The sequence below is a fragment of the Branchiostoma belcheri genome, unplaced genomic scaffold (assembly GCF_001625305.1).
Source record: "Branchiostoma belcheri isolate BF01 breed outbred unplaced genomic scaffold, Haploidv18h27 scaffold6, whole genome shotgun sequence".
In the NCBI taxonomy this organism is placed as follows: domain Eukaryota; kingdom Metazoa; phylum Chordata; class Leptocardii; order Amphioxiformes; family Branchiostomatidae; genus Branchiostoma; species Branchiostoma belcheri.
The window spans coordinates 7168353-7187860 of NW_017804242.1; the positions used below are offsets into that span (position 1 = coordinate 7168353).

Consider the following 19508-nt stretch of genomic DNA (forward strand, 5'->3'; position numbering starts at 1 on the left):
TCAATACAACATGTCATTCAATGATATGCAATATATTGGGGAAACTACATGTATGTACAAAATATGCAATACATAACATTTATGAACTAAGAACAGCATTTTAACTCAATTTCAAGTGTAGTTATTTATACTATAGTATCTATTTGGGTGTTGGTTGTATTTTCACAAGTTTTATAAACACATTCTTGTACGTTCTATTTGTTTCAGTACAGTATACACTTCTATAAACTCAATACTTACATCATGAATCCATAAAAAATTACAAGAGACATTATGTAGAAGATTGTTATATAAAATAACACAGATCATTGTCTTTTGTGCCATGAATAAACAACGTTATTGTACATACTTCAATTTGGTACATTTACCTATGATTTTTCGTTATCAGTCTAAATTTCCACATGGTGCAATTTAGAATCTGAGATTTAGAATAGGATGAACGAGTTTGAATCCGTCAGATATCATATAATTCTTATATTTTATTTTTAACATACAATTTCTAATCAACATTATTTACCAATTACTTTTCTTATTTCTTGTTACTATTTGATTTGTTGCCGTTATCATATTGATCGAATTTTTCAATTACTTATTGTTATTTATTATTATCATTTGATTTCTTACCATTATTACAGTTGTCAATTGATTTAGTCAGGGGAAGATCACGGACAAGCCATTATGGCTTCTTATCTTTCCCCTGCATATCCTTTTTTACTGTAATATGTTCATTTTATTGTTCTTCTCTCTGATTATATGCAATCATATACAAACAAACAAACAAACAAACAAACGATATGTGTACAAATGTATGTATACGTGTCTTAATTCTGTGTAGGCCAACGTTTCCTGGCATTTTGAATGTAAGTTACAAACAGCACAACTTTTCCTGTTATCTATTTAATCACTAAATGGCCTCAGATATGTTTTAGATCTTATTGATAAATGTACACAATTTTACACAAGATCTTAGATCTTCTCTAACTTACAATTTATGACAAATCACCACATACAAATATATTCCTACATTAAACAAATTTCATGCTAGAATAAAAAGAGGAGTTAGGGTAAACATAAGTCAATATCTTAGACAGCATAAATCAGATATAACATTTCGCGTATTTATATACGACATGAACTAATCACAACATGAACTTAGTTTAATCATGAACTTGTTTAGTATCGTCAATGACATTTTTACATAAGTTCGTATTTGTAGTTTTACATTTTTAAAACACAAGTTTATGTTTTAACATTTTTCACACACGTTATTAACATGTTTCCCAACATCACATTTTTTTGCCGCGAATCAAATTTCTTGATTCACATTTTCTCAAAATTTCACATTTTATTCCTTCATATATTTTTCACCAAAATCACACAACATCACATTATATCGTATTTTACCCATTTTAGGCTCGAATTCACACGAAATTCGCTGTCATTCATTAAAGCAAACTATTCCACTTCGTGGGATGGAAACAAATCTCTAGATTCTTGTTCTAAGAACTAATGAAGACTCAGAAACTTATGTATGTTACAAGAAGTGCAGTGTTTAAGTCTGATCTTGTAGCCTGAATTAGCAAAAGCAAGGTGTTAGCTCATGCAGAAGGAATAAGACGATTCTGAGGTTTTAGAATTTTGTTCTTACTGAATTGTATTAAGATTCCATCACAGAATTCATTAATCCCTTATTATTATTGTTATTGTCATTATTATTATTATTATGTTTTTAACTGTTTTGGTTCTGTTTAGGTTAATTATGCAATATTCCGTTTTCGTCCGATTATTATTTTTACTTTCTGTATTGTTTTGTATTTTATGCACTTGACTTTTGTGCAAATAAAAATTTAAAAAAAATCCTAATTTGCATTTCCTAGCCTGTCTGGGACCACTTCAACATTCCATGTTTTGATCCCACGTACCCTCTCCTTTTTCCATCATTTAGGACCCCCCCCCTCCCTCAATGTAGTTTAATCATCCCTAAGTGATAGGTAGTCATGATAGTCATCACCAGGAATGTTATAATACTGAGGACTCGCGATCGGTTCTTCATGCGGTTCTTCAGCCGGGAGTTCCGCTGTTATGTCTCCTGGATTTTGATACCCGTGGTCAGCATTGGCTATGTCCTGCCTTCCGTTCGCGTCACCAGGGGTCGCTTCTTCACCCCGCAGTGACGTGTATACATGGTCAGGGGTCTCCTGACGAAGGCTCTGGTACACATGACCAGTGGCACCTCCTCCAGTCCCTTCAGCGGTCTGGCCTGCTTGTGCCTGGGGCCCGTGTTGTAGTCTTTCTTCTTGGCCACTTCTTCCCCCGTCTCCAACGGCCCTTTCATCACGGCCTCCGGAAGCGTTTGCTCCGTCCTGGAGTGACGTGTAGACATGATCTGGATTCTCATGAACCAACCCCTGGTACAGATGGCCAGCGCCTTCTGCAGATGCTGCACCTTGAACTGCAGTGGTCACCTGATTTTCGGCACTTCCAATAACGGGTCTTCCGTGGTGTATCTCAATCGTCGCCGGTCCTCTCGGCTCAGCAATGCGGACATCATCGTATTCTGTCTCATCTTCTTCAAATTCAGGGTTAAAACGCATTGTACTTTGCTGTGTTGTTTGTGTTGAAGGGCGATTCGAAGCGTTGTTCTTATTCTGTCTTCGTTTAATTTTATGCATGAAGTACATGTAGATTAGACCAAGAATGATGCATAGAACGACAGCTCCGACAGTTCCACCTATTGCTGCAGCAACACGGGAAGTTCCTTGAATGACAGTTAAAGACAAAGACCTTGAATCCACCCCAGCCGCATTTGATGCTTGGCATGTGTAGCTTCCCTGGTCACTCATCTGTACATTGGTGATGGTGAGGGTAGATTCTGTACTGTTGTAGTCCAAGTTTGCTGTGCTAACTTCGTGATGTTGTCTGTCTGATGGCGTTTCACCGGGATGCCACGTGAGTGTAGGACGGTTGAAGCCTGTAGCATTACAGTACAAGATCACAGTTTCTCCTACTGCAGCCTGGTACACTGTGGAACTGATGTAGTCAATGGCGGGACTGAAGCAGACCAGTTCGTCTGTGACGCTGAGCAGCATTCTGTTATTCAGGGCAGGTGGATATCGGCAAGTAAAGTCACTTAAGTGGCGTATTAATCCCGAACATTTAAAGACTTCTCTCATGCGGCAGTCACAGGACCACGGGTTGTTATCCAGATACAAATAAACCTGAAATCCATCGTATCTCTCAGATAGATCACACAGATTTGATGGAATAGTTTCTAAGAGATTATCATTAAAGATGAATTCGCATGTGTGGCAAGTAAATCGACGATCATCCACATTGTGAAATGCCAGTTCATGGATCTTCTCCAGTTGCATACTCTTAAAATTCATTTGAAATGTATACAAGGAAAGGCTGCTAGAAATAATGTTGGAGAAGCTGTACTTGCCCAACTGTTTTATGGGATTCCCTTCTAGATTAAGTTTAAAACCACTACTAATAGTCATGTTCGAAAATGTTCCGTCTTGAATCATGGTGATGTTGTTATATGATAGGTCCAAATCACTAAACGAAGCGCCATTCAAAAACAAACCTGGCTGAATATCAGTTATTTAGTTATGTTGCATTTTGAAGTATTCTAGTCTTCTCAAGGTAGCAACAGAAGAGGGAATCGCAGTCACTGAGTTGTAGGAAACATCAAGATTTGAGAGTCGGTTTAAACCATTGAATATGTCATGATCCAAAGTTACAATGTTGTTTTTAGACAGGTCTAGAATTTCAAGTCTGTGCAAAGTTGAAAAGGTGCCTATGGGCAAGCTAGCCAGTTTGTTATGTGCAAGGTTGAGTTCTACAAGGTAGTGCATATGTTGGAAACTGCCCGGTTCTACAACACTTATGGTGTTATTATTAAGATACAACCGATGGAGATTCTGCAGACCAACAAATGGCTGTGGTGTTATTATAGTTATCTGATTATGCCGAAGCCATAGCTCAATTGTAAGATCTCGGATGTTACTAGGGACTTCAGTTAGGCTTCTGCTATTACAATCAACGTATATACCAAATGCATCTGAAGCGCATCTGCAGACTCCTGGTGAGGAACAGGCTACCCAAGCTGTAGCCAGTCTTACCAGTGACATGCAGACCGCTAGGATGGCTGCACAGCGACTCATTTTCTTTGTCTTTTCCCTGTATGGAACAATAGATACAGTGGAAACCAGTTAATTGCAAAACGCTTATCAGAAAAATTCTGCTAATTGAAAAGAATTGTGAAAACCCAAACCGTTTTCCATTGGCGCCATTGTTTATCGCGCCTCTTATTTGAAAAGCCAATGTCGGCTAATTGAAAAAAAATTGTCAAATTGCAACACATTTTCAACCAAAAAAATCACCGAAAATTTCTTGTATCAAGACATCAGGCCGCCAAAAGGGACGAAGTTGTCTGTTTTGAACCACAAAGGAGGCCAAAATTTACGTTGATCGAGCGGTCGGGCGCACATCGGCACTACATGTGTATCAACATTAATGTGGCAATCTGTTTCTTACTCCAAAAGATAAATGAATATTATTAAGATTATGATATGAAATCAACAAATTGCATTAGACACCCAACAAGCACCTGACATTCAAAACTAATTTACAAATCCCCAAAATACTAGGCAAAAAATCTCGCGTATTTTTTCACTAAAATTCATGACGGTAAAGTTAAGTTCATGTGCCAGCAAAACTTCAATATGCAAAAAATATGTTAAAGATTAGTTTTCAAATTTTTCCAGGGGAGCATGTCCCCAGACCTCCATTAATGTATTTTTGCCTTCTGACTCGACAGACTGAAAATTCGACCATATATTATAATTTCATGAAGCAGGTTGTGCCATGCCTGTAGAGTGCATAACTATTACAAGTATATAAAAAAAACTGATGTCGGGGGCGTCTGTTCATTGTACTTACTATAATACAGCACACTGTTCCTAAATAGTTTTTAACTTACCTTTCGCCCTGGTATGTTGCCTGGTATGGTTTGTAGTCTATCTAGGATTTCTTACAATTTTGGACTTTGCTGGGGGAAGACCTCTCCGGTTTCACGAACACTACAGATCAGGATGCTTATGTTATTCTGAATGGAATAAACGAGACATAGGAGTTAGATTTTAAATGAATATGCTGTTAAGATTAGCGTTTAAGATAGGAACACCACGAGAACCGTTTTATAAATGCATATATTTTTTGGAGAAATCATTTTCTAATTGTCCGTTGCACACTATATACACTACCTTATCCTTTTTTTATCCTTCCAATTGTAAAATTCAGTACAGTGGCCTGTCCTGTTTTATAAAAATAAAATGTTTTTGTTTAACATCTTGAAGCCAAATAGGATTGATTTAACCCCCCATAACATATTTAATGTTTCGTTGTTTTCTTTGGTTGCTGCGATGATTTAATTCAATTCTTTATTCGTCACAAAATTGCTAATTTTAGGAGGTCAGAATGAATAGCACACTGCAGAATAAAATGCTCCATTTGTACACTGAAAAATCTTGCTTTCCCACAAGTCAATAGCCCGCTCCGTTAGCTCCTTTAAAAACAAACTCTGGACAATACTTGATAAATATTCGACGACAGCTACTTAGTAAAACTGTACTAGTTCTATAGAATTGTATTGGCAATGTAAATATAGTGCACGATGTAATTATAGTGACGTCTAGGCCAGATTTCATAGCCTGTTAACGTTAGAACGCAACATTTGTTATGTAATAGTATGTTAACCTGACATGTAAATATAGTACACAATGTAATTATAGTAAACGCATGACGACTAGGTCGGATCCCATAGCTTGTTAACGTTAGACCGCAAAATATGTTATGTAATAGTATGAAGTGTAACCGACACTGTTGACTGTTACCTGTTCCGAATTGTTTATGTTCTTGTTGTGAAGGCTAGCCCTTTGTAATAGCCCCCGGCTAGTTGTACAGTCCTGACTGTATATATATGTGTGTCTTATACAGTCTAATACACAAAATCAAATCAAATCAAATCAAATCAAATCAAATCAAATCAAATCAATACACGATGTAAGAGTCTCTTCGTACCAAATAGCGGCGTCGAATGGTCGAGTGACAAGGCTAACTGAGATCAAGATGTCCTGGGTTCGAGTCCCCATGTGACAGCGATCTCGACACCAGCGATTTTACCATTCCGAGGGTGAGATTCCTAGCAAACCATGCACCGCCCCCTCCCCCTACCCTCCAGAGATCTAGCCCCCCTCCCGCCCCTTAGTTAGGTTACTCTTTTACACCGTACTACAGGTATGGCAGGTACACACATTTGATTAACAATTCTAACGATATTATTACGGGTTGAAGCAAGAAAGTAACCTCCTTGAATGAAGTATTGCCTGTTAACTTTCCTATACTCAACATCTCAACAACACAGGATTTGAGCTGATATATGCTTTACATGTAAGTTTCATTGGTAAAAATGCTAAAATAATTGTGTGTATACACACAGCATAATTACCTTAATACAACGAAATGATTGGAATTATTTAACAAATTTGTATACCTGGACATGCTAAAACGTAATTTTTTTAGGAAACACTGGCCGATTTTATTTTGGGGGTGGGGGTGGGCGAGGTAACTGATTATTATTATTTTTTTTGGGGGGGGGGTGAAATCGGCAAAGTGTTGCAAGATCGCTGTGACACCGGCTTCTACCTAGACATTGTGCTCTCACTTGTTAACGGCACTTTACACGGCCTTACTTATTCCACACAGGTGTTAAATTGTTACCTGACTTCGTTTGGGGAGGTAAAAGGCAGCGAAAGGAGTGTAATAGGTTGTGACCGTTAATACACAATGAACAACCCGTTGCCCCTACGTTGAAAATGCTATTACCTGTTATCAAATTACGAGTTTAACCCTCAACAGTACACCTTCCCGGACTGATTAATCTGTACACCTGGGGTCCGCGCGGACCCCAGAGCAGTTTTTTGCTAATTTTTAGAAATTATCAACATGCTACCAGCTCAATTGTTTTGCAAACTGATGTGGGAACCTCTGTGTCCACATTACAAACAAATATCATACATTTTGAACTTTTTCTATTTTTTGGTGAAGAAAAGAAGACAAGAAGAAATACCCGATTTTTAAACCCATTTCAGACTGAAGGGGCTTTTGAGGCCCAACTTTGATCTCAGATAGCGGCTAAACGGCTTGCGCTAGAAGTATCAAATTTGGAGACCTTTCCTAAAATGTCTCTGGAAAAAAGTTCATATTAGTTTGATACTAGTAAGTTGATATTTTTTTGTGTTGCCATGGCAACAGGTTTCTATTTTTCAAAATAGAAGTGATTTTGGTTTAAACATAAAATTTTTTTGAGTTTTATATTAAATTACACTTCTTTTCCAACATTAATAACATCTTACATAATTAAATATAAGTTAAATAATTTAATATGCATAGAATATGCTAATTTGATGACGTCATTGGTCAAAATCCAATATGGTGAACTATATTATTAGCTCTGACGTCATATGACGTCATAATTACACCAAAGTTATTAAAATTTAATTCTATTACTACACCATTCTCTGAAAACTTGGTAGACATAAGATGAGTGCATAAAAACATATAAAAACGGAAATAAGGTAATGTATAAGACCGCCAATGTATCCATTATGATCGAAAGCCGGCTGGGGTCCGCGCGGACCGCAAAAGAAAATCAGATATAATTTTTTTTATAAATGGTAGAAACGGAGTTTTCTGCACTGTATTGAGAGACAACTTTGTGGGTGACAATTACCTAAAATTTCAGAAAAAAATCTTTAGAAACAAAAAAGATACTACAGAATATATAGTGCTGGGGTCCGCGCGGACCCCAGGTGTACTGTTTAGGGTTAAGAGATTAAATCTTCGTATCTTCACCCTTTTAATTATGGCAAAAGACAAACCAAAGTAACGATATCAGTTGGACACAAAATCTCAAATAGTGCACTAGAGGGTACACAGCAATACTGTACGTAGGAAGCCACACAAGAGGCAATGTTTCACAGATCATATTTGGTGTTTTGAGAGTACACCCCTTTTCAGGCGTTCCCGGATCGGTCGTTTTGTTGAGGGGGGTGTTTTCTAGGGTTGCCAGCCGGAGCTTCTTTTGCGTGCGATCTACGTTTGATCATAGAATACCCCCCCCCAAAAAAAAAACGACCGATCCGGGAACGCCTGAAAAGGAGGCTATTTTGAGAAATCAAAGTCATACTTACTCGTTGTTGTGGGGAGTACCAGTGACAACAGGTGGAATATGTTGGAATGTGGCAAGTTTTGACACGAAGATTCGATCAGAAAACATCAGCAAAATGACGCTTTATGATGAAAAAAGGAGATAGTTCCTTGTTACGCAGTTCCCAAGTTTAACCAAGCTCGTTCTGCGGCTGTGGGTAGCGGTTGACGCGGGAAAGAAACAAACACCCTTTGTCTGGGTTGTTTTCATTTGCCATGGCGGTGTAGAGTGACCGTGACGTCACACCAGAACCAACCAACCACAGCCAGTATGACGTCGTTGCCTGATCAGATGCCTGCATGGGGTTGCAACATGATCGCTTTGAAAAGCCTTGCCAACAGCAAACAGTAGTATAATATACGCAAGCACAGGGGCGGCGTGACCAGTAAGTTACGTGTAAGTTGAATATGGAGCAATTAGAGGTTTTTTTAACGTCTTAGTCAGCACCTGTTTTAATGTAATTACCAAGCATAAAGAAAACAGGCTGGGTTCAACTTCTTTCACTCTTAAGTCGATTATCAAAACAAAGGAAACAATGTCAGAATTTTTAATAACACACACACCGTAAGCTAATGCAAGTCTGATCTGTTAAATTTCAATGGTGAGTGGAGAGGCTTTATTTTTTGAAACATTAAGTTGCATTCTGGGAGACCGGAAGTCCATGGGCGGAAACTACCGAGAACTGCCGAGGAAGTTGTCGGGTTTCCGCTGTGACCAGGTTCGATGTACAAAACTGTATATATTAGTTACATCAACAATTTGTGATTTCTCGTTAGATTGGTCGAAATTTTCATGATCTAAAATCAGGGAAATAATAGGATTGAGTTTAAATCCATTAGATATGGTTGTATTGTATTTTAGTTGTAGGAGCAGGAGCAGACAAGTTGACAGTCATTACAGTTTTTCTGTCTGCTTTATTTTTTATTCGTGGTTTTTGTGTCGTATATTTTGTCTCGAATGTATCGCATAGTTTTGATGTTTTTGCTAGCTCAAAATACCATTAACTTTCTGTTGACTTTTATGGACGTTTTTGTTGTTCAATAACATCACTATGTCTCTTTCAATTCATTCCTTCTTGATGTCCGGGATAGATGCGGAGAGCGGAGTAATACCAAACAGGATGCGGTGACGCTTCCAGGCGGTGCTGTGCCGGAAGGCAGAGTCGGTGCCATGCAGCCAGTCCAGCAAACCGATTGTGCCGTAGTTATAATTAAATCTGCAACAAATTCGAATTTTAGTCAATCAAAGTGCAGTGCTTAAAGACCAAAAACTGAAAATTGCTTGTTTGAAGAAGATTAAAAAGTAAAATTAGCACTTAAGGTTGAAGTATTTTTTGCTTCCCAGAAATAGAAAGAAAAAAAAAATTCAATGAATAAGGAAAACGATATAGAGAATAAACTACAATTTATACGTTGAAAGTCTGGGTGGGCTAGACAGAGGCAAGGACCCCCCTCCCCCACAACGTAAGATAAACAAATTGAAAGTTGTTTTTGAGGAAAAGGGGGCATTTCAAATCAGATGTAGGGTATGATTTTGTTTGCTTCTCTATGAGAAAAAATATTACAAAATTAATACAAATACGTACAGAATGCTGAAAGAAAACAGTTGTTAAACATGACGGACTTTACGTAGATTAGAAAGAATCGTTTTTGTCTTCAGCTTACTTTGCGTGATGAAAATCGTGAAACTCCGGAGACTTGGAAAACGGCAGGTGGTATCCGGAATGGCCTGTGGTAGTCTCGTAAATCAAATACGCCAACCACAGCCACATGGTGATCACGTGACACCCTATATGCATCATGGGAAATCTTACAATCAAAATGTAATCACGTGACACTGTTTATGCATAATTAACCACTTCCCACAATCCTTTTAGCATGTAACTAGTGAAGCCATTAGAGGCTCTTTAAACTTGCATATCCATTATAATATTTAACTTAATAATGTTTATATATTTTGCAGGGCAAAAGGCCTTTTGCTTCCAAACTCACGGAATGACAGTCAGTTTAACTAGGGAGGATCAAACACGTTAGGTCCTCACGGGTAGCTGGCGACCGACTGACTGAATGAATGGTGCCTCGTGCGCAGGGACCACCCAGAGGTGGTCAGCCAGACAGATAGGTTTGTTGCTATGGCAACTGTCGCGACGGACTTACTGGGGAATACTCAGAATACCCTCCCTTCCGTTTTACAGCAAAAACCCTATTAAGTTTTAGGTCAAACAAATTTAAGTTTGTTAGTTCCTTGGTCACCATTCAGTGAAAATGGGACCTTACCGGAAAGAATGGGCCCGGTGAACAGCGGGATGACATTACTGGTGACGTGTTCGAAAGGATGGCAGTACGGTGCCACCACACTCATGGGCGCCGTGAACTCGTGATGCTTCTTGTGGATACGTTTGTACAAGTAGGGGACGTGCACCAGTCTGAGTAAGGAGTCAGTAAGGAGCATGGATCAACTTGGCTAGTGCGTATCACTGAAATCTTTCTGCCTATCAACCCACCCTCATTCAACAACTTGCTGGCAACATATGAATGGTTTAATTCATTTCAACACTGCCGCAAACATAGCAGCCAGAATGTGTTGTGATGCTCGTATGACAACAAATTCAGTAAGATATACTCACATTTCAAACACTCGAAAAAGAAAAACCTATACAACATTTGCAAGATTAACAGATACTAGTAAAAAGTATAATAGTTTGGCAAGTTAAAAGGCCTTAACAGCAACTGTTGGGCGTAATTGTACAAATAGTCAAGAGCAAACGAATTTCTCACTCTGGTTTAAAAGTTCAACCATATATATCAGCACTGAACGAAAATATACTCTTGAAAAGATGCAAACACACAATGCAGCTGCACCTCCGTACCCAGATGAACACGAATAATGCAAAGCGTATAATTTAAAGAAAACCATACCGGTGCGCATAGTAGAAGCCTATCTCCTGCATAAGAACGCAGACAGGGAAATCTAGTAACAGGCGCCATAGAGACGGGAGTTTCTTGCTGAACTCCATACCACGCCATACCATCACAGGTTGGAGGAGGTAGATTATCGCTATCGTCAGGAGTGTGTTGGGAATCAGCTGTAGTCCAACCTTTGCGAACAATGCAGGGTCAACCTGGAATACGTGAAATGTTATAGAAAGTTTTACTTGCCATATCGTTGAAGCGGGAAGAGGCTGACTGCCATACTGGTGTTCCTATTTGCATGTCAAGAAATCTTAGCTCAATCATAGAGTAAATTTCAGCATTACAATGTACTTGTGCTTGATCGACAGGTATTTAGTTATCTTTTAGGTATTTTCTTCCATACCGGGTTTTCGAGAAGGCATTATTAAAATGTCACTAAATGCAAATAGGGACACCAAGATGGCGGTGGACACGTCACTCGAAGACGCTCTATAAACCATTCTAGGTGATTCAAAATTGTCGTCCTTTGACTTTGCCCATCAACGGTGATTACAACATGGAAAGACTGGATCTGCATTTGGCATCTAGTATTTTACTAGGCCTGCCCTCTCACCTTTCTCAAAGTACCCTTGTTACTATACTTCTTATTGAGAGGACTCATTGAATGATGTGATCGGTGACAGAAGATTGCGTACGACACTTAGATAAATGCATCCGTTCCTACGGCGTTGCCAAAAATATATTAGAGAATTCATTGTAATAGACCGATCCTTTAGTCCCATAGTCCCATAGTCCACCCCCGTCACATGGTAGACATTCATGAAAACACACAAATACAAAGATATGACGGACATGCAGCTATTCTCTCATTGGTTTAACAGCGCATGGCCATGTTCTGATTGGTTTAACCATTAATATGGTTACAGTCCTAATCAGTGACTCACAGGTGGCGGGTTGACGTTGGGCTGGATCTTGTACCGGACGAGTACAGCAGGGCGGCCCGTCAGGTCCATGTACGTGTACAGTGACGTCATCATCAACATGCACACAATGATGACAAGAGTTGTTCCTATTATAAAGGACATTTACAAACGTTCACTAATTATCATCAGAATCTGATGGATACTTAAAAATACTGATAATAAACAGTACGTATATGATGTTTGTATTTTTATAATGTGTGTCATAAGAGGACTACAAGGAAGAGTGGTGGTGTGTTATATGTCAGTAATTGAAGATTCCTTAAACAAACAAACAAACAAACAAACAAACAAACAAATAATACTTAGTCAAATGTACTTCGACCCGACATAGATTTGACGACACCGTTTGATACATACCGACAGTGGCGAGTTGGTACTCATCGCGGAAGGATTCGTACACCCACTCCCACTGTGTCTGAAGGAAGCGACCTGATGACCTCCATACTGACGTATCCTGTTGCGAACAAAAACAATAGGTCACGTCACGTTGTGATGGGAGGGGGGTGTTGCATTCCAAAACATGTTATTCCAAATTATGTTTTGGAATAGACCACGTTTTGGAATGCAACACAACAGGCATTCTGCTTCGTGTTATTCCAAATCATGTTTTGGAATGGACTACGTTTTGGAATGCAGTTGCATCCACTTCGTTTTATTCCAAATTATGATTTGGAATGAAACACGTTTTGGAATGCAACAGGGCGGGTATATCATGTACACAGACTTCTGATGCCTGTAAATAGCATTCTTACCTCTGTTTTTTTCCTCCAAAGATTTAAGAAGCTATATTCATACTATGTATACAGGGAAAAATGGATTGAGTTTAACAAGTCAGTTATGTTGTACAGACCCTAAAACAGCAAACATTCGATTCATATAACAACCTAGTACTTTTATGTCTCTATTCTTTTTAGGCTTACGAATACAATTGGACACAGTAGCGATTTACTGTCGTACACATGATATGATCTATTTGTTTATTTGTTTATTTTATTTTAAGTGAAAAGGAGGGCAAAACAGGTACATACGCACCTTTACAAGTTGCCCTCCCCCATACAAAAACACATATACAACATCAAAATTTACATAATCAATAACAACAAGTATAAGAATGCACAGAATGGGTAATCGAAATAGAAGGTTAAGCATAATGTAGTATGTACCTGAAGAATTGGCTGAACGTTCTGACGGAGATAGCTGTCTACAGCAGGTGTAAGGGACACCCAGTAACCTAGCACCAGGCTCAGTAGCACGGAGGGGTACAAGGCAGCCACAGGCCGGGGTAGAGACTTGACAAAACCCATGCCGGCGTCTGAGAGCGTGTCTATGCTATGGCACAATAACTGAGAATTCCAGAGTAGCACGTTAGTAACAAATTCTGCTGCGTATATCAGGTGGAGCGAACTTTGTTCCGCAGTGTTTTTTTAAGAGACTGAACTTTGACCTCCAGCAATGTCATGAAAGAATTACCTAACGTCCCATTGCCACAAGTATGAAATTTGCATCACTTACTACTACGTAATTCAAGCAAGTTGTCATAAATAAAAAAAGTATAGTAAGTAAAGTATGTGACTGTATGTGTGTGTGTGTGTGTGTGTGTGTGTGTGTGTGTGTGTGTGTGTCTGTCTATCTGTCAACAACTTAATGCAAGATGGATGATATTTGGTAGGTGGGTAGGTGTTTCAAAAAGGTTTAAACATTCAGTTGTTGACGGAAGGTTTGGGCATGGTTGGCTGCTTGCTGGTGTTCGTAATGTTTCCTCACATCTGTATCTGTATAGCCGGTATAACCGCACTTTGGCGTAACACACCAGCTACAACTGATACACACTCACAGACACGCGCACATTCATACATGAATAAGTACAGACAAATACACAAGAAGTATATAACTCAAAAGTATATTCTTATATAATATTTAATGTAATTATTGAGAATCACATGTAATATAAATGACAGATCTTTGCTAAGCATCAGTGCTTGAGAGGTAGTTTCTGAAAACTATAATAGGACAACGTCAAATGTATCTATAGGATACTTGACAACAAGGAACACGTTTCGAAAACGTTTTTATTCAACGTACATTCTTAATTGAAACTGACATCGCTAGAAACTGACACAATGTTTATAACCGTATAATAGGTATAAATGCGGGTAGTAGGATGTAGTATAATAATAGCATATGCTGAGATGTTCATCCGTTCATTATAATATTTATAACAGTAAAGGTGGAACGTAAGTATGCTAGTGCAACCGAAGCAACTACTAGATAGATTGTAACTACTAGATACCCCCAATAAATTCCCTTCATTACGAGGTACTGATTTTCGTACCCAGCTAGCCAAATAGTGATGATCATGAATTCAAAAGAATTCTTCAAAATTATTAACTGTTTTCAACTACTTTATACCAACTTATTGTCTCATTTTGAAACATGCGTCCTATATACATATGTGTAGAGATATTTGAAAATTATTATGTTTGCAATATCTTATAATTATGAAAGACCAGGTAATCCCAAAAGCTTTAAACGTTAATTTTTGTTAAAACCATATGATAAAAATATTAGATTAAATCTTTTTAAGTCAATGTTTTTTTAAGGTTGCAACATTTTATAAACCATTAAATTTATAGATTGCAATGCACGTAGATATATTTATTCAACTAATTAATATACAACTATGTGTTTATATTTTTTTGCAAAGTTTGCAAAGAATTTGTCAAAAATTCAATCATGTGTTTAACTTGCATCTCTTGACGCAATAAGAAGAGGCTAGCTTTCCGATTTGAGTAATATTTATGACATAACAAATAGTAAAAAAACTGTGAAAAAAGCAACTGACAAAAGAACAAATTATAATTAGTAGAAGGGTAATCTAAACATGAAAGTATTGCAAATCATGTTGATAATCACGGACAAATTATGTTTGCGACAAAAATTGCCTCTCTTAAAAAATCTCTCTACAGTCCGATTCTTTCAAATTTATTTCAGTTAATTGGTGGCCAATCCTATGTTTTTAGGGTAGGTCATTGCTAACATATCTCACATGCTCTTTTTGGAGCGGACATTGCCATTTGTAACATTCACAGCGTATCCGTTGGTCTGTCCATGCTTTCGACTGTCACTGAAATTCCAATCAATAGGATTAAAGAGTTGGGCCGTCTTTTTGTAACACCAATATGGCGTCATCACAAACGAAAACATGAACAGACCCCCTAAGAATACTGATAGGAGGGGGAAGGGCGTTTCGTGCCACATTTTGCCCCAGTGTTTGTATGTCTGATACCACAAGAAGCACTCTACTACAGAACGCAGGTGGAAGGTGTGAACTAGAATCATCTGGTTGATTTTCCAGAGCATGGATTCGGCCAACCCGGTTTTTAGCAGCACCCAACACAATGCCGAAAATGGCGTACTCATTTCGAGAATCAAACCACCAACGCCAAGATAGTGAAAACAGCCGTAGTAGGCAACAAGGCTATGACCTAGCAGTGAAACAAGATGGTGGGCGTTGAGAAGAGGGTTGAACTTTCCGAACATGAGGTCAGAGGTCGTGGAGGCCAGAGTCTCGAAGAGAAAGAAGCCGACTGTGACGTAGATTGTGACGAAACCTGTCGGTGTGGTAGCATGGACGACATCTTGGACCGCAACCTAACGCAAGGAAAAAGTTAATACATCAGACGTATGCTTTTGAATAAAAATGTCATTATTTACAACCGCTTTTAACATCAAAACCGACGTTTTTATGACCATCTGTAATCTTCATCAGGGCTGCACGTAACGATTGGTTTTCTGTGTTACGGTGTTACTTGTTCCCTGTACAATGCCCTTGACTGAAGCTAGATGTTACTGGTCCATCATGGACTGAAGCTAGGTGCTACTGTTATGGTGAAGATGACATAGAGTCATGGAAACGTCGTCCCTAGAGGTAAAAAAAGTTGTTGTGAATGAAAATGTTGCCATTCAATCACAAACTAACCTGATGAAATTATTCACGGACACTATATTTTTGTTTTCTTCAAAGTAATAATTTCAAGATGGCGTGAACACTTTCTTACCTCGTCCCAAAAGATTGCCCAACTCCCCATCACCGTACAGAAGACTCCATACAGAGCACGGACAACTGCCAAATTCCAAAACACCTAGAACAGATATTTAATAACATATTGAAGATTTAGTTGAAGCCAAGAAATCAGAGAATTTAAACTTCCGAGAAGTAGATATGATTTGAGTCAATTACATCATAGAATACATTATCATCACAGGGTTGCGTGGCGAAACTTACTCCACTATTACAGCATCATGATTAATATTTTAGCCATTGCCATTTTTAAAAGCAGGGCATAACTGGTCAAAATCAACCAAATAATACCCACTCTGTATCAAACATAAAAAATCCTAGCATAACTTATCGCCACCCAAAAACAGTACTTCCGTCCGAGATTAAACTTTTTTTAAAACGTCATCAAACTTTTTTACAGCTAAAAACATGTCAGCCACAGACTTTAAAAGTAACAAGTGTTTCTTGACAAGCAAACCTTTTCTCGTGATCGTAAGTTCCTGTAGGTTTTTATCCCGTAGCTCCCCAGGGCACAGACCACAAACACGGCGGTGAAGAACAGCAGAGAACCGCCGATGAAGACCAGCTTGGTTAGCGGCTGTTTGTAGTCTACGGTCCCGAGGGCGGGGTAGATAGCTTCGACTAGACCCATGCTTTATGAAACAAAAACAAAAAACTAAAAAAAAACAACAACAAAAAATTAAATACTATCAAAAATGTAGAAACGATTGTTTTCTTAGACAATTTTTTAATTTCGTTTCATCTTAGCTCGGCTAACAATATATAACTATAAATAGAGAAATCAATCATTACTTTTGCTGGTAAAATTATAACTTTTCGGCAAGAAAGCATTATTAGAATGAATGAGTGAATGAATGAATGAATGAACTTTATTGCTCGACAATCGTACATGTTTCAATGTGTGGCAGAAATACAACAATACTACAAAACTAAACTATCAGATGAAGATGGTGGATAGTGACTCAAAAGACCACGGAAAGACCAGTTTGGAGATGAAATACACACCAGTCCTACTGATGAGTGTACTTAGAGATATTTTACGTAAACAATTATTAATATGATAGTGCAATCTATAAATAATAAAGTCTACATGGCGACGACCTAATTTTAGAGAGAAATGGTACACAACACTGTAAATATTGGCTAAGCAGCCGATCTTTGAACGTACACAATTTGCTACATTAGTCCCCCACGTGCGAGCCATGTAGGTCACCAGTATTGTATATCCAGTAAGTGTAACAAGGTCAGATTGGTACGAGTATTACATAATAAGCTGTTGGCATTGTACTGAATATATTTTGAATGTAAAGCAGCATTAACATTTTTTAAATCGTTTTTTTAATTAAGTTGTAGAATATTGTCTAATCTCGAGAATATCATTTAATCTTTTGGAAAAAACACATGCTGCTTCCACAGTTTTCTTAGTTACAATACCATAGACAAAACTCTAGGATTCGAATACAGAAACAGAATTTAGTGTCAACTACCCTAACAACAAGATTACCTCACCAAATAAAACTATTGACAGAAAACCTGACTAGGACTAAATATGAAAAAAAAAACTTAAAGGAAGTATAGCATTAATATTGGAATCGCATACAAACGTTACATAACGTAGATAAGAAATACTTTCTTAAGTCATGTGCCGACAATACAAAGTCTACACCTAAGTCCACAACTGTCCAGCAGAGCGACTGAAGATTGCTATAAAGTACGCTGACCCGTGCATTATTCTAGGTCGTTAACCTATGCCCTGGTGCCATTAAGTGATAAAGGCGTAACTTTATTGCTGTAATTTCACCTGTTTCATAATCTTCTATGTTTTCAATAAAGTAGGACTCTGCTGTGTTACTGCATTTCTAGTCAATATTAGACTCCTCTTAGTCTCACTATGAATACTGGATATTTTATTTTCCGTCATTTTCATTATTACCATTAAGTGATTGCACTTCTTTTCAATGGGGCCCTGTTTTACACAACACAACACAACACAACACAACACAACACAGCACAGTACAACACAACAAAACAAAACAGTCACATACAAATAGTAAAAGAAAAGACAGTAACTAACCAATAACATTAATAAAGTATGATAATAACAAAAAGTACAAATTGTCCAGTCCAGTCGTTGTCCAGTGGATGGTCATCGGTAAACTATACTCCGCATGGAGCCAAGGGCCCAAGTAAACAATTGGACTATCCCCTATTTTTTTCCATACAGGGTACATAGCATAGTCTTTAAAATATTTCTTTTTATGTTGAACTCGGCAATATAGTTCATTGCAGTACCGGGTAACTGTAACCTAGCTTAACGTCTGCAATTATTTCGTCTGCAACCGTTTCGATAGACAATACCCCCTTTTCTACCATAGATTGTATTCCAACAAAGACCTAACAGACAAAAAGGCTAGTAGTGCCATATTACATATACAGTTACGATGCGGACGTATTCTTCGTAAGTCAATTTTCAAGCAGGCGAAAACTGAAACAACCATCTACGGAGATGTGAGACAATATTTCCCATACAAAGAAAATGGACGCATTTTGTTTGACACGCTTATCAGGACTATCCCAAGATTTTTTATTCCAACATTTCATGACCGAACGTGGTGACGGCACACTCAAGTTACATCAACTTATTTTATGCCGCCACTAACACAGAGTACAAATACAGGACAGGACAATACTCATTTTCACTTGAGTTAAGTGAGGAAAGTCGTGTAAAGTGCCTTTCCCAAGGGCACAAGATAGGTGGCATGTCAGGACTCGAACCCGGGACCTCTTGGTTCCGAGTCGAGCACTCTGTCGCTACGCCACACGACCCCACATCCCAAAATTGCCTTCAGTTAAGCGCCGTACGACGATAGTACAATGATTTTAGTACGATGCACCTGCCCTTCCTTGCACGGCATCAAATATTTATAGATAAATAATAATAATTGTGATATAAAAAAAACTGATGCTTCTGTCTGAGATATCATACAAATCTTTAGTGAATAATTTAGTGGGGCTGGAAATGTTAAGACATTCGATAAATCACTGTACAAACGTCTTCGCCTTCAATTCGTTTACGAGATACATATATTGTTAATACTATGGGCTTGAGAACAGTGCAGTATCATTCTAAGGCTATAAAATGATTTAAGGACTTACCTATATTAAACGTTGTTTGAACGAAGCAACGCGGCAACACTTTGGTAAAGTCTTATAGTCACCGTTCTTTCACAGACTCCAAAGGTCAGTTTTCTTCTGAGAAG

General features: G+C 38.2%; 3 protein-coding genes across 3 annotated transcripts; all 3 read right to left on the minus strand.

Annotated features, from left to right (window-relative positions):
• Positions 1-444: 444 nt before the first annotated feature.
• LOC109482501 (leucine-rich repeat and immunoglobulin-like domain-containing nogo receptor-interacting protein 3) lies at positions 445-3609 on the minus strand. The gene has a single exon (XM_019785226.1). It carries the CDS (start codon positions 3525-3527, stop codon positions 1971-1973), a length of 1557 nt encoding a protein of 518 aa, XP_019640785.1. The 5' UTR covers positions 3528-3609; the 3' UTR covers positions 445-1970.
• A 5575-nt stretch (positions 3610-9184) lies between these two features.
• On the minus strand, positions 9185-13570 carry LOC109482509 (fatty acid hydroxylase domain-containing protein 2-like). Its single transcript, XM_019785240.1, has 7 exons — positions 13331-13570; positions 12525-12621; positions 12129-12253; positions 11191-11393; positions 10549-10697; positions 9937-10060; positions 9185-9488 (listed from the first exon to the last, which is right to left on the minus strand). The coding sequence occupies exons 1-7, from the start codon at positions 13469-13471 to the stop codon at positions 9338-9340; spliced, it is 990 nt and encodes a 329-aa protein (XP_019640799.1). The 5' UTR covers positions 13472-13570; the 3' UTR covers positions 9185-9337.
• Positions 13571-15122: 1552 nt separating this feature from the next.
• Positions 15123-19508, minus strand: LOC109482511 (protein CLN8-like). Its single transcript, XM_019785242.1, has 4 exons — positions 19405-19508; positions 16706-16880; positions 16226-16309; positions 15123-15818 (listed from the first exon to the last, which is right to left on the minus strand). Exons 2-4 carry the CDS (start codon positions 16877-16879, stop codon positions 15210-15212), a joined length of 867 nt encoding a protein of 288 aa, XP_019640801.1. The 5' UTR covers position 16880; positions 19405-19508; the 3' UTR covers positions 15123-15209.